The sequence below is a fragment of the Lissotriton helveticus genome, chromosome 3_1 (assembly GCF_964261635.1).
Source record: "Lissotriton helveticus chromosome 3_1, aLisHel1.1, whole genome shotgun sequence".
Classification (NCBI taxonomy): domain Eukaryota; kingdom Metazoa; phylum Chordata; class Amphibia; order Caudata; family Salamandridae; genus Lissotriton; species Lissotriton helveticus.
This window is the reverse complement of record NC_136061.1, coordinates 362,935,281-362,962,015: the sequence shown is the minus strand read 5'-3', so window position 1 is coordinate 362,962,015 and position 26,735 is coordinate 362,935,281. Positions and strand designations below refer to the sequence as shown.

The 26,735-nt window shown below is 44.9% G+C and overlaps 1 protein-coding gene across 1 annotated transcript in view; it reads left to right on the top strand.

The window, feature by feature from the left end:
- PIPOX (pipecolic acid and sarcosine oxidase) overlaps positions 1-26,735 on the top strand; it is a 344,193-nt gene that overhangs the window by 265,795 nt on the left and 51,663 nt on the right. Inside the window, exons 5-6 of the mRNA XM_078680079.1 lie at positions 19,378-19,530; positions 20,155-20,313. Coding sequence (XP_078536205.1) covers positions 19,378-19,530; positions 20,155-20,313 — 312 coding nt within the window. The remainder of the gene's footprint in view (positions 1-19,377; positions 19,531-20,154; positions 20,314-26,735) is intronic.

Here is a 26,735-nt window from a genome sequence, read left to right as displayed (position 1 = left end):
TCTTAAGAAATCCAAGAAACTCTGCCGCTCCCTTGAGAAGGCCTGGAAAAACGACCCAACCACCAGCACCAAGGACGCCTTCAAAAACGCCACCCGCATACACCACCAACTGATCCGAAAGGCCAAGAAAACCGCCTTCAAGGACCGACTAGATAACAACGCCCACAACAGCAAGGAACTTTTCAACATCGTCAAGGAATTTACCAATCCCTCGGCCAACTCTAACGACATCACCCCCTCTCAAGCCCTCTGCGACTCCCTAGCCTCATTCTTCCACAACAAAATTGCAGACATCCACAACAGCTTCGACAACCAACCCGGAGACCAAACCACCCAACCATCTGCTGGACCTTCTCCCCCCTCGAACATCCTTCATGACTGGAACCCAATCTCCACTGAGGACACCATCCGCCTGATGAACTCCATCCACTCAGGATCCCCCACAGACCCATGCCCTCACCACATCTTCAACAAAGCAAACTCCATCATAGCACCGCACCTCCGAGACGTCATCAACTGCTCCTTCAAATCTGCCACCTTCCCGGAAAGCTGGAAACACGCTGAACTCAGCGCCCTTCTGAAAAAACCCACAGCGGACCCCACCGAACTCAAAAATTACCGCCCCATCTCGCTCCTTCCATTCCCGGCCAAAGTCATCGAGAAAGCTGTCAACAACCAGCTTGCCGCCTTCCTCGAAGCCAACAAATCCCTCGACTCCTCACAGTCCGGCTTCCGAGCAAAACACAGCACTGAGACCGCCCTCATCGCAGCAACAGACGACATTCGAACTCTACTGGACAATGGTGACACAGTCGCCCTCATCCTCCTCGACCTCTCCGCAGCCTTCGACACAGTCTGCCATAGCACCCTTCTACAGCGCCTCAGAAACATCGGAATCCAAGGAAAAGCACTAGATTGGATCACCTCGTTCCTCACCGGAAGAACCCAGAGAGTCCGCCTTCCACCATTCAAGTCAGAGGCCACTGAAGTCATCTGCGGCGTACCACAAGGATCTTCACTCAGCCCCACCCTTTTCAACGTATACATGAGCCCCCTCGCGGCCATCGCCCGCCAACACAACCTCAACATCATCTCCTACGCGGATGACACTCAACTGATTCTATCACTCACCAATGACCCTAGCACCGCCAAAACTAACCTACACGAAGGAATGAAAGAAGTAGCCGAATGGATGAAACACAGCCGTCTGAAACTGAACTCAGATAAAACAGAAGTCCTCATCTTAGGTACCTCCCCCTCCACATGGGACGACTCTTGGTGGCCAGAAGCTCTTGGAAAAGCACCCATCCCGACAGACCACGCACGGAACCTGGGCGTCATCCTGGATTCCTCACTTTCAATGAACAGACAAATCAACGCCGTCTCCTCATCCTGCTTCAACATTCTTCGCATGCTCAAAAAAACATTTCGTTGGATCCCCACCGAAACTAGGAAAACGGTCACCCACGCTCTGGTCACGAGCCGACTGGACTATGGAAACACCCTCTACGCCGGGACTACCGCTAAACTCCAGAAAATACTCCAACGAATCCAAAACGCCTCAGCCAGGCTCATATTAGACATCCCGTGTAAAGAACATATCTCTGGTCACCTGAAAAACCTCCACTGGCTTCCCGTCAATAAGAGGATCACTTTCCGGCTCCTAACCCACGCACACAAAGCACTCTACGAAATCGGACCAGAATGCCTCAACACACGACTGTCCTTCTACACCCCCTCCCGCCAGCTTCGATCTTCCAACCAAGCCCTTGCCACTGTACCTCGCATCAACAAAACCACCATGGGAGGTAGATCCTTCTCCTACCTGGCAGCTAAAACCTGGAACTCACTTCCCACTTACCTTCGCCTTACCCAGAACCACCTAGCATTCAGAAAGCAACTTAAAACGTGGATATTTGACAAGTAATTCCCCACCCCTCCTTAAGCGCCTTGAGACCCTCTGGGTATGTAGTGCGCTATATAAATTATCTGACTTGACTTGACTTGACATATATATATATATATATATATATGTGTGTATATATATATATATATTCTTTTTTATCGAAGCTATCTCCCCTCTCCCTGGACTTTCAAGGATAGTGGGTGACCGGACTATGTCTTTCTCGCTCTTTCTTTATGCTCTCTCCCCCTTCGCTGCACTGCATATTTATTCCCATGCTGTATTTTGTCTGTGGTTTGCTTCCTTACTGCCAGCCTTCTATGTAATGTAATGTCCTTCTGCTGTTTACTGTGTGTATGTAAAGTGTCTGTTACCTACGGGTCGAGCTAGCGCTATATAAATAAATAATAAATTAAATATATATATATATATATGTGTATATATATATATATATATATATATATATATGTATGTTGCAGAGTCATCCTGTGCACTGGGCACCCCCTAACTTTTTGCTGACTGATGTTGGTGGTAACTGATTTTGACTGACCCTGGGCTCTGCCTAACCAGGGCCCGTTCTGAGCTGAAAGCAACACATTAGAATACAGTTAAAACACCCAACATACACTAGGGTACACTATGGTATGGTGGGGTACCCCCTGTAATTGGCATGACCTACCCCATAGGCCCCTAGTATATAATAGGGCAGGGGATTGAAACTACCTAGAAGTTTCCAGTATTCTGGGGCATGGCAGTTTAGAGGCCAGCAACTTTTTCTGCACTAGCATGTGTGCAGTGCTGTAGCCTGAGGTCAGTTTAAAAGCAGCACTGGGTGCCTGGACTGCTTTTAAACAGTAAATTGTGCCCATACTCGACTTTGGTGGTAAGGGCACTTAAAAATAGAAATCCTACAATGTTTTGGCATATTAGGGACCCCCAGGGACTCCCCTAGGTATCCCAGGGGTGGGGGGTCAGTTATCTATAAGGTACACCCATACAAAATTAGTTTTTATATGCCTGGGTAAAGTGAAATTTCACATTTCACATTTCACTCCCCACATTGTGTTAAAGTGCTGCTCAAATTTGACTTTTATGCTAGGAGCACTGGGTATGGGGATCTGCAATATTTCTGAAGATTCAGAACCCCTAAAGTCTCCCCTAGTTGCACAGGGGGTGGGGGTGCTGTAGAAATTAGGGAAATACTTATAAAATATTTGTATAAGCCCTGGTGCTAGAAAACTGGCCCAAGTCATTTTCCCCATTGCAAACCCCATGGTCCATAGGTTAACATGGTAGGAAGTTATTGATAATAAATATTGATAGGAGCGGACTAGCCGGACTTCCCAGAATGGTAGTAGTAAATCCAACAATATTATATTGTTGAATTTCTCCTAAAGTGTTCATACAAGAAGTTATACAACTTTTTTGTTTGGAAGTCCAAATTCAGCCTTCCAGTGGTCTGCCCTGATTGGTCAGAGTTAAGTGGATTAGCCAGGCTGCTTTGAAGAGGTGATAAGGAACCCCGAGGGTTAACAACTCTGCTGGGAGGGCAGTGTGCTGGTCTATAGGAATACCAGGCCACGGGGTGGAGTCGTAAACCATGCTCTTCAAAGGCAGAGGGGAGGCCTGGGTTTCAGTTTCACTCTTACACTCTTGACCCAGAGTCAGGGCTAGGCTTAAGGAAGGTATGTGTAGATGGTAGGGGGAGAGGCCATGGAAATAAGCCATCCCAGGGGGTGTGTTTAGCCAGCTCTTACCTCCTTGATGGAAAATCAGCCATTATGGATTTGAAAGATTGGTGCACTCTGGGACAAAATAATGCCACACTCTACAGGATGAGGTCATAACTATGAGGAGTTACCCTGCTCTCACTGGTCAGAAGTAACCTAGTGCTTGACCCAGAGAATTTTGAAAAGTATCTGAGAGGGGCAGAGCCCTGCAGATCTGCTGCTTGAAACTTCCTGAAGCAAGAAGTGCCCTGCTGAGAAGTTTTGCTGTGCAAAGATTTCTAAGGCCTGCCCTCTGAAGACTGCACCAAGTGAAACTGCAGCCCTGTGGATTATCTTGCTGCCAAAGGACTCAAGAGTGGACTTACCTGCAAGGTACAGGTTAACAAAGCTCACCTGGACAGCCCCACAAAGAACTCCCAGCCTGGAGTACCAGTGGATTTGTAAGGGTTTTGTTCAAGTGGATTGCGGAATTGAAGTTTCACACTTTTAAGGACCCTCTTGGAGATTCCAGAACCTTGAATTGTGTGTTGGATACTTTGGGACTCGCAAGCAGAACTTCAGGATTGAGTTCTTACTGGACCCACCTGCTGGAGAAGGCGGCACAACACAATGGTGAGAAAATTCTCTAGAACAGTTTCTACAGGTATGTCCCTGTCAGAGAAAACGAAATGACTAAAAGGGGCACTGTTGGTTTCTAAGCACTAGAAAGTGACTAATCTTTAAAAATTCATATCTCTGGTTCCCTACAGTGGATTTTTTTTCGTTTTGGCGTCATTTAAAAGATAAAAATATTACCTATTTTTATAAATTGGTGTTGGATTTTTACTTTGTGTTGTGTCTTAATTATTTACTGAAATGATGTTTTAAAATGTTTTTAAATGCTTCACATACATGTCTCTGAAGTTAAGCCTGTCTGCTCGCAGCCAAGTTACCAAGGGTTGAGCATATGAATCATTTTCTAAGACCTATGCTGGGTTCTACCATGTGTTAGTGGCCTTATTGCCAGTGGCGGACCTACATTTGCCCTTACCAATAACCCACTTTCCAACAATATATATATATATATATATATATACACACACACACATATACATGCATACACACGCACAAGTCTTTTTCTAGCATTCTTGTGTCATCGACGCTTCTAAGCACTATGAATAACCGATATTATCGTTAGCTATGTCAGTTATCCTGTTTTTAAATTGACCATTTGTGATGAAATAATAAGTCACATCAGCTCACAATATAAACTTTGTGCATCGGTTTACGCAGACTTCTGAAGCCGTGGCACTGATGCCTTGCATTATCTTCCTTGTGATACACATTGCAAGTGTGGGAGCATTTATCACTTTAAGAGCAAAACTCTAGACCTGCTGCAGTCCTTGTCCGGAAGAGGTGATATAATAGATTTGTAGAAAGTTTGAGTAAAGTTGTCAGAAATACCAAAAAGTTTAACATCTAAAGTTCGCAAACTGAACTTTTGAAAAGAAAGCATTAGAAAAATAGTAGAAAGTTCGAAAAAATGTGGAACTGTAACAAGAAATGTACATTTGGATAGTGTTGGGGAAATGGTTAAATCAAATTTAATCTTAGGATAAAATTAAGAGAGTGCGATAGGATTAGGGCTAAAGTTAGAGTTGGAGATAGTGTTGGAATTCCAGTTGCAGATATATTGGGGTTAGAATGAAGTGAGGAATGGGGCTACCATTAATAGTGGTAAGATAGTTATGGGGTCAATATGTTAGTATTAGGGATTGCAGGTTAGAGTACATAGCTTTATGGAGTAAGTAATGGAGATAGCATTGTGGTTGGAGGGTTAGAGTACTTTACAAAATGTTGTTTCTAAAAGTGCACAAAATGCTTGAGAAAGAGAAAAATGAAATCAGAAGAGCGGCCTAGATTGTCGGAAAATGACTGGTCATCTCCTGTTTCTCAAGTTAAATTAGGCCCTCATTGCAAGTCGGTTGGAATATGGTGGGGTAGGTGAGGTATTTACTACAGGTGGTAAAAACTTTCTATTCTGAGTTTTCAACAAGAAAATGAGGCATAGCATGCAACATCGGTTTTAATACACCAAATTCAACATGCTCTGCCTTTTTTTAACAATGTTTCCCCTCATAAATTACATTGGGTTTGACCTCCCAGAATTTATTAGGAGAAGACTGAGATGGTATGATAATTATTTGGATCTCATATTTTCAATCCCTGTGTTAACTAATGTCTGCAAGAATCAGAAGTTCACATTTGTCTCGTAATGAGGGCCTAAGGCTTCTATCTGCTTCTGTGTTATTTTCTGCTGATCCTCAGTAAATCTCAGGGTTTGTTCTTCTCTCCTCTTCTTTTTCCGTGTGTGGCTGCCTCAAGGCTCGATCATCTTCCTATATCACCTTATTCCATTTCTTTATAAGAATTATTAACATCTCCCTAGAATGATATCATTGCTTAGCTCATCCATTAAGGAATTTCCCTATGATGATCTGGAAATCTCATGAATTGGTTACACATTTTTAAACATAAACCACCTATATACGGGTCACTTTGGTTGTACTTTCTTTTTACCTTGGCGGAAATCTTGATAGTCTCTGTCTGTGAATCTACTTTCCATTATTGCTTTTAGTCTCAATGTGCTCTCCTTGTCTGGCTTGTACTACACAGCACCCCGTCCCACCTTTCAACATTAAGATGCTTCCTAAGAAGACCAGAATTCATAGTCGATTATTTTTATTATTCTCATTTTTTTCAGCCAAATTTCAAGGGTCCCATCCTACAAATACAATGAGCATTTTATCTCCCACCGATTGAGCACACCAGTCTTATATGTGGCTCCTGATTTTCTAGGGGCCACAATTGGTTACCATGGTCTTCTTATTTATTTCAAAATGCATACAAAATCTGCTTCATTTCCTTTTCTTCCTCGATGTCCATGCAGAGGCCACATTTTGACTGCCAGTAGTTGAGCAAAATATGATTGATCTCTTTTGACTATGGGTAATTGCCTTATATTCATACTAAGTAAACACAGTGGTTGGCCAGTGTAGCGATTTCTGTGCAGTAACAGGTCAGGGCGATTTATTCGAGTTAGTAACCCAAACAGTAATGTTTCATAAATGAAAGAGACATCACTGTGTTCTTTTATATCAGACCAACTTACATGTGATCCTAAACCTTAGATTAACGAGACCATCACAGTGGGTTGCCAAGTGGAACAAGAGGGTGAAATTTCAGACTTTAGTGTCCCAAAAAATCTCTTGTCTGAGACATTTGAATTCTGAAACGTTTTTTCTTTTTTCGTTTTATATGTATGTAGTATGTTGTGGGATTAAATCTACAATAATGATTTATTTTTTGGGAGATCTTGTGTATTCACTTATGTAGAATGAATTGTATCTATTTGTCAGTACCCATCACAAGACTGGAATTAATTACTGAAGCTGTGTCTCTAATAGAGTTTGACTTGAGGAAGGCAGAGACTGCATTCGAAACCGGAAGTTGACTGGTTGCATGCTTCACTATACCACTTCCGGCTGGGAACTAGACCTCCATTTATGCTTGCTGACACACTTTCTGCGAAGTCAGGTCTACTGCAGCACTCTTCGGGCTGGCACATAGAAGTCTCTAACTAAAAAATTACTAGTCCCTCTGTCCAATTTTCCCTCAAAGCAAGGCTGCAGAGATACTTTGCAAGGGGAACATTCAGTCATGGAATCATTAGAATTGTTGTATCTGAGTGTCTTTGTGACAATAATGCTTATTGAGAAGACTCTCTTAAAAGACTATTTCAAAGGCGGATGAGCTGGTGTGTGGTGCATACGCGTTGACTATAAGAATATGTATGGTGCTCAAAGGGATACTCGTGAGAGCGTAGCAATCTGATTAATGTTTAATAGCTGTGGCTCAAGATAGGATTGCAACAGTTCCTCCAAACCGGTCAGTTGGATTGAACAGGGTGGTTACACAAGAGCAAGGTTAAGCCAAATTTGTGTAACAGCGATAATGCTGAAGTCCATGTTGGCTTTTTGATCAGAGATTTGGGGTGACATGAACTGCTTTCTAGCTGGTATGAGGGAGAATTATCAAAAGATGCTCCAAGAAACAATAGTTGTTTGGGCATAATTTTGGCAAACTTGTTTTGAGCAGCTCCCAGCAGTGAAGATACATATTACACTGACTGAAACAGACTTGATAATGGACTCTTTAACCATAGTGCAGGTTAGAAAGTTATGTCTTTTTTGAGTCTTTCATTATCCAAATGTTGCTAAAAAGCGTGTGTTTGGTTAGAAATAAATTCTTATTAGTGATACCAACCCTAACCACTGTGTGATGCAGAGGAGAGTGTCAGTGCCCAACACCATCCTTAATTTGTTTTCCCATTTATGGAGATCAAAGAGGGAAAGCAGGGACCCACAAAATTCCATAGATCTGTGGAGCCTTTTCTAAATGTATAATAAAGCATATGCACCTAGGTTTAGTGGTCCGTGGGCATTGAATCCAGTAATAGTTCATGATTTAGCTTCTTAAAGTTGCCTTTAAATGTCAGAGGCTGAGGAGGACAGGCGAAGACTTCCCTTCATATTAGCAGCAGAAGAGGAGGAAACCAGTGATGGTACATCTCAGTAAACCTTCTGTTTTACTCAATATTTTCAGGGGCGGGGCTGTTTTCTGAAAGAACTTGTAAAGGTATTAGATGGAAAAGTATGTCTAAAGACTGCATGTCTTGGTAGCTGTTGAAAATATTTATCAGAGTTATGTAAGCGTTAGTGTCTGACTTTATACAAATTGAAGTGGCGACCTGCCCTTTTGGTGTTTAGGTCTATGCCCTCCATGTTTTCTTGCACATTTTTATTATTATACCTATAGTGAATAATCTATTATTTGTTGTTGAATAATCTATTCTCTGTTGGCATAATAATATAAAAAAGCCAACCTTAGGGTTCAGCAGCAGCCAGTGGCACTGTCTGATAGCTGGCATGGGTACCTGAAGGCACCTGCTCCAGCCATCCGAGAGATTGTTCAGAAATGGTGATGCCCCAGGCCTGGATTCAGGGGCTTGGCATGCCTTGGTGCCTTCCCATCTGTGACGTTCTCAAGCATCAGCGCTAAAGGCTACTCCGGGCAATGTAGACTTAGGCTCTGCAGTGTCCGGTCTATACGCTATTCAGCCTGCCACCCCATCCTTTCCCTACTCGTCACAAAGTTGGGAAAGGATGAGGTGAAAGAGCATAGACAAACCTGGGACATGTGACTGCGCAGGTTCAAGGTTTCAGTTTCATGCTCCGCTGCTGGTTGAAATAGAAGAACCTGTGTGAAGCCTGAAAAGGACTTGAGCAGGATCAAGTTAAGTAAATAAAATGTTTTTAAATACGTGTGTGTGTCTGAGTGTCTGTGAGAGAGCTTGTGTAAGTGTGAACATGTCTGTCTAGTGTGTGAGTGAGAGAGAGTGATGGAAAGTGCCAGTGAGTATGAGTGAGTCCGAGTGAGAGTAAGATTATTGCAAGTGAGAATGAATAAGAGTGCGTGAGAATGAATAAGAATGAGTGCAAGTGACAGTGAGTGAGAATGAAGGAGAATGAGTAAGATTCAGTGCAAGTCATTTTCAGCGAGAATGAGTGACAGACTAAGAGTGAGTACAATGAGAATGAGCAAAAATAAATGAGTGATGGCGAGTTAGAGGAAGCGATGAGTGAAAATGAGTAAGAGGGAGTGCAAGTGAGTGAGAATGAGTGACGACCAAGTGTGAGTAAGAGAGCAAGCGAGAATGAATGAGCGAGAATGAGTGTGAGGGAATGTAAGTGAGAATGAACATGAGTGAGAATGAGTGATTGCGAATGACAGTGTGATTGAGTGAGAATGCATGAGTCAGAATAAATGAGACTTAGTGAGACTGAATGAGTGAGTGAGAATGAGTGGGTTCAAGTGATTGTAAGTCTGAGGGGGAGCAAAAGTGATTGAATGTGTAAGTGAGAGTACATGAACGTGGACGAAACTGTGATAATGAGTGACAGAGACTGAGAATGTGTCTGAGTGAGTGAATGTAAGTGAGAATGAATGAGTGAGTGAGAGAATACGGTATTGTGATTGCAAGTCTGCAGTTGGCCCTGGCATTCTGATGGTAATTGTCTTACAGAGACACCCATTGTAAAATGCTGGTACCGGCATAGTGAAAGTAAAATAAAAAACATGTAAAAAAATATGGGCACTCACTGGTATACTAGTATTAATACTTGGTTCTGGCATACTAAAGTAATACCTGGTACTGACAAACTACATGTGAAAGTAATACAGGTGTTCTAAGGTAATATGTGACATAATGGACACCCACTACAGAATGCTGGCTCCGGCATAATGAACGTAATTGTTGGCATAACCGGCATCTTTGGTAAAATACTGACACTGACATACTATAGGTAATTCTTGGCATATTGGGCACCCATGGAAACATGCTGGTACTTGCATACTGGAGGCAGTTCTTGTTATATGTGGCATCAGTGGCAAAATACGGATGCTGTCATGTTGTAGGCATTTTTGTTACATGGGAGAAGAACCATTACATCTGGGAGGAAGGCAGCCATGACGACTGTTAGCCTAGGCGTACCAGAGCTACTTTTTGACCTAAGGGTAGGCCAAGGTAAATGGATGTATAAATGGCAAAATTCTGGCACCAGCATACTGCCTGTAATTTTTGGCATAAGGGAGTCCCTGACATATGGGGGGCATATGCTGTTCCTGGCACAATGGAAGTTATTTTGATCTTCTGGTCATCATGGAATCAAGTCTTTGGGTGTGTCAGGTTTCATTGGTTTAGGCAAATGAAAGGATTTGAATATGTAATGACTAGTTGGTTAACGCCATTGGATCTTGGGCACATTTTTGTGAAACTTTTGCCTTAAAATACACTATTTGTATCCTTTTTTATTTTTTTTATTTCTCGGGGTGGGAGGAGAACTCCCCCGAACCCTCGGATAAGGATTGAGGCTCTCACAGTTTGCGCGCTCGCTGGAATTCGAGCCAAGTATTACATGAAACGTTTTCAAAGGTCACCAGCTGCCACTACAGATATGTGCAGAACATTTGTTTCCTTCATTAAAAACAGCCCTTTTTACATGTACCAACGACACTTGCCTACCCTTTGCTTTAAAATGTTATTTTCTTATCACCTAAATGCACAAATCACCCTTAAATGTGAAAAGATGCATGCTTATTACAGTTGGAAAATGTGCTTTTCAATTTGTGATGACATCCACTTTATGTATTGTTTTGTATAGCGCTCACATGAGAGACCACTTCAGAGCACTAACTTAAACAGAACACTACCACTAACCTCAGATCCCTAAATGCAAACATGCACTCATACAGCATGGCACGCCTTTGTCTCAAATGCATGAAAATGCATTTACTTGGCAAGATATTAACGTAGGAGTTCCAAATACAAAGCATAATAATAATCACATGTATATATTTTCAAAGCAATACTTGCATTCCTCTATGCCTATTTTATTGTATGACAGGTGTGGAAAAATATTTATAAGTTCCTACATTCTTTATTTTTTAATGCAGGCTCATGATGACATCAATGCATTTCTGCTGCTTTGCCATGACAAGCATGTTTATAGACGAAGGATATGGTATAGTCTATACAATACATACTTCTATATGCGTAGTTGTGTACACAATATATTACAGAGGCGTGATAGCTGTTCCATAGTTATGCTTAGGTCAGTGTTTCAGTTGAAAAGGCATTTTTGTTTTCTTACTAACTTTGGCGCGGCTTGATAAATCTGCAGAAACTTTCCAAAATAAACTTTATCCCGATTTGGGCTCACCTTGGCAAACTTCATGCGGATCCATCAGGAGGGGGGCAAACACAGCTGAGGGTCAAAAATGTGACATTTTTCATGTTAACTCTCATTGGAAGCTTTAGATGGAGGTACAGAACAAACAGATGAACAGGTGAAATGGTAGACAATTGGCATGTTTAACTTACTCTAGATGACTCTGGGCAAATTAAAAAATACCAAGAACTTATAGTTTAAAGGGAGGGGTTGTCAGAAATAAATGTTAATTTGCTAATAACTGTGGCACCCTTTGGCAAATCTGCGTACAATTGGCAGACATTTAGCATGTTTAGCAATCAGTGAGTATGGAAAGTTTTGTGGAGATTAGTCAAACAGGGGGGCAAAGTTAAAAGTGAGGTCAAAAAGTATTTCTTGTGCTAATACTTTTGGTGCTCTTTAATTAATAGGCCTGACATTTGGTAGCTTGATGCAAATAAAAAAATAAAATAAAAAAAAGACATTTGGTAGCCTAATAACCAGTTAAGCCCAGTGAAGGAAACTCAGGTTGCAAGCAGATCCGATAATGGGAACAAAGTTAAATAGGACGCAACGGTAAAAAAAACCATAGCATTTCCAAATATTGTCAGTTTTGCAGCTCTGTATTACAATTGGCAGCCATTTATCGTGTTTTGCTTACTCTTGACATTTTGAGTTTCATGCAAACTCGTTAAGGGGTGGAACATTTAATGGGATCGTCAAAAAATACAGTGTTACACGTTTTGACTTCCATAGGAATCCTTGCTCTCTGCTACAGTTACAAATCATGAACAGAATGACACCAAATTTGGCATGAATAGAACTTTGCTTGGTTTGGTGTGCATTCATCTTTTAGGTTTTTTTTTCTTTTAAATGTTTACTTTGTTATATCTTAGATGGAGGAAAATAATATTGACAGAGAATATGTTGCATAATTTACATATATTATGCCACATAATTGAGATAACTTTACTGCATAATTTGGTATTCCCTGCCAGATAATCCTGACAGCCCTGACAGTGTCCTAACCAAGCTCTGTATATTGGTTTTGGGTCTGCCTTTATGAAGACGAAATCCACATTTCACAGGCAGCCGTGAAATATATGCAATTTTTCACGGTTCCTTGTGAAATAATTGGTTGTCATACCATTGCATTTTATGCAATAAAAGTGCAAAGCAGGTGATATATATTTCCATGTAGCAAAATGTGTGTAAACAGGCGTGCAACCCAAGTAGGTCGAGTGCACTATTAATGGTCAGGCTTTCCTTGTTTGGCTTTCTCTTGCCAAACAAGGAACAAACAGGCATTCATCCACAACTTGCCATTAAAACACAGGTGTTTCTTAAATCAGAAACACAGGCATGTCTGTCCAGACATTCCCACCTTTCAAAAGAAGGGCCTTTCTTGAGACAAAATGCCTCCCCCATCCCCCCACCCCCCCCCCCACCCCCCCCCCCGCAGACACCGAGCCCTGCTGCGCATATGGTTTGGCCTGTAGCACGACCCTGTCTCCAACCTTCCAAGGGCAGCCAGCCACTGGTGCACACTACCTTTGCGGTTGAACCATAACTGCATGCAGCTCTTTCCACTCTGTGATATGTTTATCCCTGACACCATTTTAGGGTTTGGAAATCTGCAAATCCTGAAAAGTTACAGTGGATATAGGGTGCTTTACGCCACAGACTCGTAAGTCCAGGGCAAGCATCTGTGCCCAAGCATCGCTTGTAGCCGATTTGTGGCAAGGATGTAGAACTGCAAGCCCTTGGAAGGGAAAGCATGGGTCGGGGACATTTGTCCTGGGTGTGCGGTGTGCCTTGAATTTGTGGTTCCAAAATGGTGTTCGCAAATACAAACAAAAACAAAATCAGCCCCAACAAAAGCCAAGATATATGAGCTAAAATAAGACTAGGCCTAAAGCTAAGCTCTATAACTCTGGGATGGCTGCCCATGGCATGTTGGGTGCAAGGCCTCGCCTCAGGCAGCTGGCCCCTGCTCCACACGGCCGAAAGCTGCGCGCAGTGGGGCTTGGCCATTCGCGGCGGATTAGATCTAGGGCTCAGCTACAGGCCACAGGCTGCAGCCAACGTATGCTCCATCTTGCCATGCGTAGTGGGGTGGAAATTAAGTAAATTATAAAAAAATCAATGAAATTAACTGGGAGAAAAAAAAACTGTTACTGTTCTGGCCCAAACACAGAAAACAATACAAATTTGCCAGCTATGGTTACTAACACACACACCTTAACTAGTGTGCTGCCTGCCATTGTCACAACACTAATTTGTTTAGGGTACAGAACAAAAGATGAGAGCTATCAAGATAACACCTTTGCGAGCAGCTTGAGTTATAGCATGTGCTAAGAGATTTGGTAATCATACCTAGTGAATTTCATTGATTTTGCGCATGGGCCAAAACCATAACTCATTTTTTTAAAACTATTTTTGAGATAGAGACAGAGATAGAACCAGAGATAGACATTGCACCTCTGTTCTGTCCCATTCCTCTTATAGTGAATGATGTGATTGAGTTGTGACATAGCTTCCTGTTACGATGTAACATTGCTGTCTTTGGGAGTTAAGGTCTAAAACCATTTTTTAGGGCTTGTGCCCACCTTTCTGGGTTCACACAGGACAGATTGGGTGACTGACGTTGACTGAAATGATTAAATGAGTGGTTTATGCATTTTCAAACGGGCTTTGGGAGTCTGGGTCTATTCTTCTGTCTAAAGGGAGTTCATTCTTGGCCTTTTCCATAATACCTTGGGCCCAAGTAACCAGGCATCCCATGGACCGCACATGGTGCATCGTTCTGATGTAACTACTCCTGTGGCCACAAGTGGTCCCCACCAGTAATTTGGTGAACATAGCTCCTGCCATAGCAGGAAGAATATCAGAGAATATATCATGTATAAACCAATAACCCCAGAACCCAGGAGTTGTTCATTATGAGTACAGAAAAACTGTAGTGATGACACTTCAAGGACGGTTGTTCTGTAAAATCACTATCATCTGTGACACAATTATAGTGTTGTGAGACTACACTGACACGTGAGAGACCCTCTGAGTGCAAATCCTCAGAGAAAGGACAGGGGTCATGGAGACGTCAATGGTGTAATGGAAACTGCAGCAAATGAAGATAAATCCTAAAGTATGTAGAGGAGTAGAAAAACTTTGCATGTTTGAAAAACACACCTGCAAGAGCGGGGTGCTCTGCGAGAAGCTGTAGGGTCCATGGTTGGGGGGCATCTGTGCAAAGGTAAAGAGTTTCAGGGAGGACCCAGGGTCACGTAAACTGTCTTGCAAAGATAAAGAGCTCCCACAAAGGGAATAGCAGTTGCTGGGATCTTTCGGCAGTGGCCGAGTGCTCTGAGAAGGTGCCGGCAACTCTCTGAGGATGGGGAGTTCTCACAGATTTTAGGAGGTGGGAAGATATGTGGTGGTTTGGGGCAAGGGTGAGGTAGGCCCCCCACCGAGAGAGAGGGGTCTGATTTGGTGCAGGAATGTTGATGAACTAAGCATGGAGAGTTTCGTTTTTCCAGGGCTAGCATCTGCTACCCATGCTTTTCCTTTGATGCCCCTGGCCTGTGTCTTGTCTCAATGGCTATACAGGAAGTAGCAGGAGACAAAAGTGCTCTTAGATTTGTATTTCCACTCTTAAGTCCATCAGCAGCAAATAAGAGGCCGACTACTTCAGAAGAGTGTCAACCCTATGATGTCATCAGGCCCAGTGGGTGTGTGATGTCACATCTGCCACACTTGCCTTTTTGGTGAATCGACCTCCGTGGCTAGGCGTGATAAGGCTCATCCTTTGACCCACAATAACATCCGAGATTTGACTCCTTTTGATACCCTCAGACCAATAACTTATTTTTGTCCATGCGCCGTCCTCGCGGCCACTGAGCTCGGGTGTGGCTTCATATCTCAGGTGTGGCAATGCCAGGAGGACCAGAGGCGACCCCCGGGTAGAAGTGCTGGCGGCGGTGAGACGAAGGCCTCCACTCCAGGCGGACTGCGCGAGCCCGAGCCTGCACTGCGCAGTCAGGGCGACAGGATATATTTAAGGCGAGGCGCAGAAGTGCTGAGCAAGTGGGAGATTTACAAGCACACGGCCGGCCTTCTCCAGAGCTCATTTAGCGAGGTGCTTTGGAAGACGTAGGGCCTGCATCTGCACGCTCCCATCGACTGATTCCGGCCCTAGGTCTGCGCGCGGCTCCTGGCGCGCTCCGCTACTCGCGCCAGAACTTTAGTGTTTCCGGGTACACCAGGCTGCTCCCGACACAAATTAGGGAAGATATACGGTAAAGGCGAGGCAGAATGGATGTCTCGCTTACTCCGAGTGCTGTGCACTGAATATAATTTGTACAGGAGGGCTCCGCTGGCTGCAGCAGTGGCATTATTCACGGCCTCACTTAGATTATTGCACGGAGCCTTCTCGGCAGACACAGCATTGGCCAAAATGCAGAATAAAATAACCAACCACTGGCAGAGCCAATAGGCCCGACTTTGTGTCTGAGGTGAAAAGAGCTTGTGTGATGGATGCAAAGATCTGTTTTGTTTGTGTGTTAGAACAGTATTGTTACAGATGTCGACAACCCAGCAGCCAGATGTCAGTTTGTCTTGATAATGTTGCTGTGTTCTTCACATATTAAAATCTCTCCAAAATCTTCATGCAAAATGATGCCCTCTTTTTTCGACTATGTTCTTAAACGGAGCCTGCTAGCTGCACTACTGAACCCTATGAGACTTACGGTGTGGCACTAGAGCAAGGAGTGAGTTTTTCTGCTGTGCCGATACATTGCTGTCTAAGCTGCATAGTGTACCTCCTCCAACAACATAGTTTGCCACTCCGTATTGTACAGGGCACTTCCACTTACAGAAAAGTGCACCCCCCAACACACTGCACCATCACCCTTAGAACCTTACCCAACCACCTGCGGCTAGGTGCACCATCACCCACTGAGTAATGTCCCTCCGCAAATGGCATAGTGCACCAACACACAGAGTGCACTACTACCACGAAACAGTGGGCATTAGGCTCAATTTATATCTATAGGTGTAGCCGCAGCTTCTTTATATCAAGGCCAAGTCCGAACCCCTTTACCTCTGGCAATTGCTGCATGTGGATAGTACGTACCAAGAGATAGTTCATATCCATCCAGGGAGGATCATACTTGGCAGTTTGGGCTGGACTGTTCCCATTGGAGGAGTGTGAAGACTGATTTGCATATGGCTGGGTCCAACCTAAGGTTGCATGGAATGAAGAATAACCGTGGACTGGCATGCGGCCTAAGTAATTACCAGTGGCTGACTTACCAGTGGCCTCACTTCTTGTATACTTCAGTGTGTCGCCTTAAGTTGGGACAGGTATGCCTAGACATGAGTCCTGTGCACACTGTGTCACTGGAACCATGCTCTATCCAGCGAGCCCAAATCAGTGGAAAACCAGTCCTAGGTTGCTTGTGTTCGGTTTATGCCGAACCTGGCCCCGTAGTTTGGACAGGACTGTTCCCATTGGAGCAGAGCCAAGGCAGATTTGCATATTGGCTGTGTACAAACTGAGGTGGCGTGGTGTGCAAAATAACAATGGACTGGGGTGTGGCACGAGTAATTGCCTGTGGCTGAGATTACTTCTAGCATTCTATTCATCACTTTTTGTTCACTTCAGTACTTTCGAAGGAGCATCTTGAAAACCACTGTGACGTGACCTGCCTTAAACAAGTGCAGCAGGTGTTGGTGATGCTGTCCGCAAGGGCCACCAGTATTTAAAATTATAGACAAAAGGCTCCTTTAGCAGACCACTCATAACTTCACGGATAAAGCACACACATTCAGGGCAGTTCATAAAAAATTTAGACAGGTGGTCACCAAATGTAATACTGTTGATGGCAAGGGAGTATGTATGGAGTTCTACAGTTGGCTGGTTGTTTGAGAACACCACTTCGTGTCCCCACCTCACTCCTTTTTTTTTATGTCTCCGCCCACTCATTCTATTTTTCTTATCTTTTTTCTAGTATGGACGCTCCGGAGATATTGTGGTGTGGTTATTTTATTAAGGAAATGTCAGTGGTTATGTAGCTGACATTTGACCCATTTTGAACCAATAAAAAACTTCATTGAATCATAAAGTTGGGCTTGAGACCGGAAGCGGTTTCACACAAACCTCTTCTCTTCTGATCAATGTTCTTGTTGCAATACTAACCACCACCAGCAGGGCCAGTAAGAAAAGGGAGTTTTTTCCTTCACTGAGTAGCAAAAGGCTGAGGGTGGCAGAGTCAGTGATGGTGGCATATACAGGGCTCCCCATCTGACTCTGGCCGCCTCCTAGGAAAGAAAACAAATAGGACAAATTGCTCAGGATTTGTATCCCCTCCATGCAAATTGTACAGGATTCACAACAAAGCGAAAGTAAACACAAGTAGACAGTGCAGTTTTGAGAAAATCAAGGTCGCCATTGCCAATCGGCAAATAGATGGATCATCATTGGCCATTCCAATGGTACTGGGTAGAACTAGGTCAATTCCGCCTTTACACAACCAGACCCCGGTTTTGGCACTTTGCCAATTGCCAAAAACATGCCAGATTGAGAAGGACAACATCACAATCACAAAGATAATAACCCCTTTCCACGTAATTATGTTTTTCTTTTTTTTAGAAAAGGGTCACCTGGTGTCAACCTGCAGGTAAAGGATATCAACTACACAGTCAATGCAAGAACCGAACCAAAGACTGGCATTGCAGATGTGAAGTGATAAGTCACTTTCAAAATTGGACTGTCATTCTGCATCTCAAACGCTGTTTCCCACAGGACTCTGCTTTTGTGCAAAATTCACATGTTGCAATGCTAACCCTAACCTGCAGGACGCATGTTTTACACTGAATCAAAATATATTGACTACTAAATGAGCGGGACAGAGTCCGTTCCTATTCATTTAGTTGTCCACATCCCAGCATTTCCTGCTCCTCTCTGTGCTCCGTACTTTGGAAGTGGAAGTTGGCAGCAGGGGGGAGACACAGGAGTGACCGAGACTAGCAGTGGCTGGCAGGAGGAAAGAGGAGCCACAGTGGAGGAAGTGTCATTGATTGAGGCTGGATGGAAACTGTGATCACAGAAGGCCCTCATCCAATATTGTCACGTCACCACGTTGACATGATCCCGTCTTGGGTGAGGGGATTCTTTGTGTTCGAGGCTCCCCCTACTTCCCTTCCATCATCATCTCGTCATTCTGACTACATCACGGCTGATATTATTCTCAGTGTATGTGCAAAGTGCTTTATAGTGTTTTTATAGCTTATGTGTGCGCTCCTCATACCTGACATCATTCTAACCGTATGCAGGTCTCAAGCACTATGGCAGCTGCAGCCAAAGCTCAAGAGAAAAGCTAATAGAATAATGCAAACATCCATGAAATACCATTGACAGAATTAAGACTTGATAGACAGCTCAACTAGCAGTGGTCAACAGAGAGTGAAGCAAACTAACCATCGCTAAAGCGGGATGATCCAAAGCCGCTTCTTAATGTTGGCTGGTATGTTTTATGATTTGTGTCATGATGACATGAGGGATTGGCAGAAAGCTAAAGCTGCTGGAATCGCACAGTTTGACTAAATCGTAATACTAGGACTAAAAGTCTAGTCCCACTGCACTGTAGACCGCCTCTGTGAGATATACATATTGCATTTACCTCCTATAAAATATTTCGCTAGGTCCCGGTCAGCTAACTGGTGATCGAATTTCCTTTGCTCAGCCATGTGTTACCTACTGTTTCAGCCAAAACTTTTTTCACAAGCAAAAACACGTATGAATTTCACCAAAATGACCCCTTGAGCCACACTTTCGTAGCTTAAAAAAATCTTCTTTCACGTGAATCCCTTTGAAGTACACTCTGAATTTCATTGGTTATGTAGTCTACCCAGCTGTTTTCTCAATTTCTTGTTCTAGCCTCTGGGAATCAATGTCTGCTACTGGAAGGAAAAGGTTCCTGGTGCTTATGGTATCCCACAAAAGTTTCCCTGCTTCATAGCACTAAATCCCGGTGGGGACCCACACGAGATCTATGGACTGCCATCTAATGAATATCCAGGACTTATCAAGGTGAGACAAGGGTGCATGCTAAGGATATTTATTGTGTGTTCAACAGAAGTATTGAATACAAATACTTGCATAGACCCACTTTAATAACATACAAGGAGTATCTTCCAGTGTACTTACATTTTTGGGGATGTTCTACCAAATATAGGAGTTGTGAGGACTTTGAGTTATTTCTGGAATGTAGAGGAAACATAAGTTATGATGAGTATTAAAGGAAGAAACAATGATTGTCATTTCCTATGTTGAAGTGGGTAGTTGAGGGGGGTTGATAACATTCTTGATTTAATTAACAGACTGGAAAATTATGATAAAAAATAAATTGGTCTTGGAAAGAGTGTGATTCGATGAGAATCAAGGAAGTATGTGATTTCAGAAAAAGGGAGAACAACTAGAACAATTCAAGATTTGGACTGAGAGGAGACAATGGTTGATGTGTGGTTGCCATAATGGGCATTGACCTCGTTACCAAGTTTAAGATCTAATATAGATGAATTTCATTAAAACCCATACAGACTGAAAGGATTCTAGAACGACGAGTGTGTAGCACATAGGCAACATGAAAATAGTAACTTTTGGGATTTTCCACTGAGTTTCTGTTACCCCTCTTCCCAATTTCTAATATCACAGGTATGTTATCACCATGGCAGCAAGGTTGACCCAGATATGCGCGATCGGCCGCTTGAGTCCCCCTCACTGCAGGATATCCAGATCCTCAGCAATTTTGTTAGCAAGTATTTGCCAGGTTTGGAACCAGAGCCAGCCATTGTGGAGCGTTGCATGTACACGGTAAGTGCTACACTTGTACTGAGAGGGTTGAGTGTATACTCACACTGTACAGCGTATATTGTATGAGGAGTATTTGTGTCACCTCATCATTTGAGGATAATGTATATATGCATACTGGCCTGCATGTCTATCAGATAGAGGTGCTTTGCATGAGATTTATTGTTTTTATTTATATGTTTCTTGTAAAGGATTTGGCTAGGAGGTTTTAGGAAAAATAGTACGTGTCAAGATGTGGAGCGTCGTCTTAGAGCAGCAGGGCTCGGATATGTAGTCCTTACTTACATTGACAGATTGACGCAGAAGCACAATGAACTATTTAGCCTCGGCGGAGCAACGGTGGAGACAGGGACGGCTGGAGCTAAGCGGTGGTGCCACAGGAGGTGCCTGCGTTTGCCGCCTGCAGTGAACTGTCCGGTCATCTGATTCCTGATACCCGCTGTCTGCCTGCGGGCTCCGTCTGCAGTGGACTGCCCGGTGCCTGCCTGCGGTGGCGGCGGCACATCCCGGACGTCTGATCCCCGCTGTCTGCCTGCGTTCACCGCCTGCACTGACTGTCCGGGGACCCCAGACGGGACTGCGGGAGGAAGACATGACATCGCCACACTAATGGATTGACAGGACATCTGAGTCCCGCTGAGCCTGCGAACACCGTCTGCAGTGGACTGCCCGGTGCATGCCCGCGGTCGCCGTTACATCCCAGGCATCTGAGTCCCGCTGCCTGCCCAGGGATCCCAGAAGGCGGCGGGAAGTCCCGAAGTCCCGACACCGCTGCACCAGGAGGACGGTGTGGCTGTCACGGCGGTCGCTGTGTGTGTTTACGGAGGGCTCGCCGCCCCCCCCCCACCGGAGAATGATGCGAGATCAAAATGGCTAAAGTTTAGTGGAGGGGAAATGCCTGGTCACACGATGTATTTCGCGGGAGAATGCTAAGCATGGTGAACTCTGAAGATGTCAATGCCATAATATTGGCCCGGGAACACATGCTGGATAGGTTTTAAAAGACTAATGAGATGCTACTGAATCTTAATAACCTTTCCAATGGAAGAATGCAGTAAATGAATGAGAGATTCTTGAATCATACTCGGACCCTGGTGGATATGATAAAGGAGCTCGATATGGTGTTTCGAAGAATCAGAACTCTTAATGGGAAAGTGGCAAAACAATACCCGGAAGCTTTTAGCAGTGCAAATGAGTGAAGAGATCCGGGAGTCTTGCAGGAGCTGCAGGGGGGACAGAAGACCGAAGCCTGCCCCCATCGACACCGGTGGATACCTGGCAAACTGCTGAGCCGCTTTTCAGGATAATACAGGCTGGGAACCCCGATGTGAGAACAAGGACATACAGTACATACTTCTCATGGACTAAAGCAGTGTTTCTGTAAAACTCTACTGGAAATATTTACAGGCGCACAGAAACTTAAGGTATTTACTTCCCCCACCCGCCTGTTCTCTTTTTAAGAAAAATCTAACTCCTTTGTTCAAAATGGCTGGGACCATAAAACTGTAGCAATAAATCCCCCGTACCCCGTACCTCTGTTGTCCACGTGGCCCCTCTGCTTAACTCCCCCACACAGAGATAAGAATTCCTCTCAGCTAGCCTTGAGCTTTGCTTGCTTAAACAGAAAATGCTATCTCTTCCCTGTGCTAAAGTAACAGCAGTAGACAGAGGACTGCATCTCTATCTCCCCTGCCGGCACTGCAACAAACAGAGGACTACTGTCTCGATCTGAACTATGTGGCGGCCATTTTAGACTAGTTTGTTGGACTTTAGTATTTTAGACTAGTGTGAAAGAATGTCTGCCTATTATTGTAGTATTATACGTCTACCGATATTTTGAACATATGTATCGCGCAGATTGCTACCTCATATATGAAAGATTGTCTACCTATTATTGCAGTATTACACTCCTAGCTTTATCTTATCTTGATCACTTGTAATGCACAGAATGTGAATACCTTTTCTGCATTTGACTTTTGTTTGCAATTGTATTTTGTTACTGACACATGTACCTCACATATTTTTGACTACTCACTACTGTCACTTTCGATTCAGGTATTTTACTACCTGCATAGGTATTTTATTTTTATTCCAATATATTATTTATATTATAGGCTATCACTAGCGACACTCACTAGTGACTTCCTTGGCCCTGTAACTAGCGGCTGACAGCTTGTACTATCGTCCTATCTCCTACTCCTAACACCACAACCTCTCTAATATGGAGCTTAACGGCAAGCACACGTTTAGAATTAACTACCCCTCCATTCCGCTCTCCAAAAATGCCACTAAACGTTTTAAACACAACTTCTTGAGGGTGCACCCTGAAACACCCTTTGCCGACACTTACTTCTCACCGGGCAATGGAGCCCTGAACACTGACATTATCTTCCACACCTCACGCAGAGCCCAATGGAGAAAAACTTTCCTATCCCTACTCACAGTCTCCACCACCAGGAAAACAGCTCATGGCCTAACTCTCACCATCACACCTTCCCACCTCTTCCCTGGCAGGTCTACCATTACTATATACAATACCGGGATTGTCCTAATCCAATCCACGGACAAGAATCTGGAACTACTAGACAACCTGTTCCCCAAGTTCAAAGAGCACCTCTCCAAGCGGCGGACCCCCACTCAGAACTCCGCCAGCACTTCCACCCCTGATGTCGCAGCCATCACCTACTACACCTCTACCCCTAACACCCCAGTAAATGGCCCACCTGCTGCTAACGCCCACCACTCCCCTTGGACAGTCACAAATAACGCCACCGCACATACTAGCAGCCCCTCTAACATGACCCTTCTTATCCCCACCCATTCCCCCTCCATCCCTCCCCCCCCGGACAGAACATCCCCCGCCCACAACACACCACCATCTGAACAAGCCACCGCCCAAAGTTTATCCACCCCCCCCTCCCATCCCCCCATGACAGACACCTCCCCCTCCACATCTCCCTCCCTACTCCCACCCACGAGTCTCTCACACCTGACACAACAACTCCCACTCACAACACGCCTACATCTGCACACACCATCACTCGGAGTTTATCCACCCATCCCCCCCGCGGCAGACACCTCCCCCTTCCCTGCTCCCTCCCCACCCCCACTCACAACTCTATCCCCCTCCCAACAAAAGATACTGAACATACCTCCTCCCTTACCTTAGCATCCCCCGCTCTCCCACCTCCTATTCTCAGCCCTCACTACCCTCCGGTCTCCCCCACTGTCCTCAGCCTTCACTCACTCTTCTACTCACCGGCACCGTCTCCCACTGAAGTCACTACCTATGATTCCCACCCACCGCCTGTCTCACCTACATCACCCACACCCCTCGCCCACAAACATGGTCACACCGTGAATACCATCCCACTCAGTAGCACCGCGGAACCCCGCAACAACGCTAGTATACCCCCCCCCTGATACCCTGCCTGCTCCCCAGCACACTACTCAACCACTCACCAACGGCTCTCTCCACCAACGCCCTCCCCAATGTCCCTCCTGACCTGACTTTATCCACCCTCCAACAAGTCAAAGAGGAAATCTTACAAATCAAAAAAGACATCCACACAATCAAAGACCTTCTCTCCTCACAGCCCAGTCTACCTCCCACCATCCCACTACCCTATAAACGACGCACCCTCCCTACATACCCTCGCCCCCGACGACACCATCAATGGACTACTATCCCCGTTCGCAATAATTCCCGCCGCCCCCGTCGTGTTCTCAACCCCTTGTCGGACCGCGACCTATGCTCTCTCCTGCGCTCTTATGGCCCAGGTCCGGTAAAAGACTTTTCCAACTCACACATCCCCATACCCACAATTCTTACAAACCCTCTAAGGCTCCCAACACTCAACAACAGAGGCTCCGTCCCTAACAACCTCAGAAAAGATCCCCTCACACTAGAAAGCTCGTCCACCCTTCTCTCTCCCAAACTCAAATGCATCCTATTAAACTGCAGATCGGCCCAGAGACATTCCTCCGACATCGCGGATCTCGTCTCAGAAAGGGATCTGGACTTAGCCATTCTAACAGAAACGTGGCTCACTGAAGCCTCTACCCCGATTATGGACATACTAGTCCCCCCCAACTATCACATCATTAGGCTGGACAGGTCTCCTGGCAAGATGGGCGGGGGAATTGCATGCATTTTTAGGAGCAATCTCTCCGTTACTCAAGTCACCTCCCCCCCCCTTTCCTCCTGTGAACTACTCTGCCTCGACATCACCAGTGAGGGCAAACAAGTCTGTGCCTTACATCTCATCTATCACCCGCCTGGTGACAATCTCATATTCACCCAACAATTCATGGACCTGATCACCTCCAATGCCGGTCGGCAGACCACTCAAGTCTACCTGGGTGACTTCAATCTCCACTGGAACGATCAGAAAGATACCGTGGTGAATGGTCTAAAAACTTTCCTCAATTCGCTTGACCTCACCCAACTTTGCGATAAACCAACACACGACAAAGGCGCGATACTCGATCTCATCATTGCCAAAGAGAACGCTATTCAACTAGAGGCGATTCTACCCTGCGATTGGTCAGATCACCACATTATCACCTTCTTTATCAACGAAAAAGTTAAACCTAACCCTACTCAACCAATCAAAACCAAAACATGGAAAAGGGATTTGAAGAATCTCAACCCCTCTACCCTACCTCCCCACATCGGCAACCTCCTCCTTCCCCCTTCAGGGGCCTCAGATGTTCAATCACTGACTGACCACTACCTTGACTCTATGAATACAATAGTCAATGAAGTCGCCCCTCTGCAACTGAAGAGAGTCTCCACCAAAATGTCTAACCCCTGGTATGATGATAGTCTCAATGACGAAAGGCGTAATTTGCGAATGGCAGAGCGCACCTGGAGATCGGATCCCTCAGCACTGCATCTCAGAAAGCTTAAGAACAAGAGAAATGCCTACTTTAGGAAAATAAAGCGCACAAAGTCGGATTTCTTCAGCCGCCAGTTGGACCAAGCGAAGAACAGGCCAAGAAAGCTGTTCGAGCTTATCAAGACTCAAACAAAGGCACAACCCACTCAATCAAACAGCACAACAAATGACACCCCACACTGTGAAGCCTTCTCTGCTTTCTTTAAACTAAAGACTGACAACATAAGAAATGACCTCATCTTGGATGTAAGCAGATACCCCAACCACACCAGAATGGCAGACACTCAACCTAAAAACAAGGCCTCCTGGCAGCACTTCGATACCTACTCGGAAGAGGCAATTCACAAACTGCTCTACACCTTGAAGCCCTCTAATCACCTCTCAGACCCTCTACCTGCTAATGCTGTAAAAGACTTTATCCCCTTGCTCCTCCCTCTCTGGACCAAGATCATCAACAGCTCTCTGCAACAAGGCCACATTCCAGACTCCCTTAAGGTGGGGCAAGTCACGCCTATACTCAAGAAACCTACAGCTGATCCGGCTGACCTAAACAACTATCGGCCCATCACCAATATCCCCACCCTGGCCAAACTGCTGGAGAAATGTGTCCAACTCCAACTAACAAAACACATTGATCAATTTGACCTCCTCAACCCTCATCAATCAGGCTTCAGAGCGAAACATAGCACGGAAACAGCAATGACACACATAATTGATGATGCCCTCCAAATTCTGGACCGCAATGAGTCCTGCCTCCTCATCCTTCTTGACCTCTCCTCAGCATTTGACACGGTCAAGCATGAGAATGTGCTGGAGCTGCTAAGTACTAGAATGGGGCTATCGGGAACTGTTCTCAAGTGGTTTTCGTCCTTCCTTCACAACCGGTCTCAGAGGTTCAAGATCGACAATGTGCTATCTACACCTGTGCCTGCAGATCTAGGTGTCCCACAAGGATCCTCCCTCTCCCCCACACTGTTCAACCTCGTTATGGAACCGCTCGCCACCTTGCTTCAAGCATCCAATGTTCAATTTCATATGTACGCTGATGACACACAACTCTATCTAAAGTTACAATCCCCGGAAGATATCAAACATCTGAACTCCACGCTTATCAACTCCCAATCCTGGCTGGCCGTTAATCACCTCAAACTAAATGCCCTGAAAACTGAGTTCCTACTCATCTCACCTCCGGCGAAAATCTCCACCACCCAGACCTGGCTCAACAACCTAACAGCACTCAATGTCCAACCTACCATCGTGGACTCGGCGAAATCCCTAGGCATCACACTCGACGCCAGGCTCAACATGCAGCAGCACGTCAGCAATGCCACAAAAGCAGCTAATTTCCAAATTAACACGCTGAGGAAAATTAAACCTTTCCTCCCGGCCAAAGACTTCCAAACGGCTGTACAGGCTTTAGTCATCCCTCGAATAGACTATGGAATTGCGACCCTCAGCGGTCTCCCGCTATCCACAACAGCACCCTTAAGAGCCTCCCTGAACGCTGCCGCGAGACTCATTACT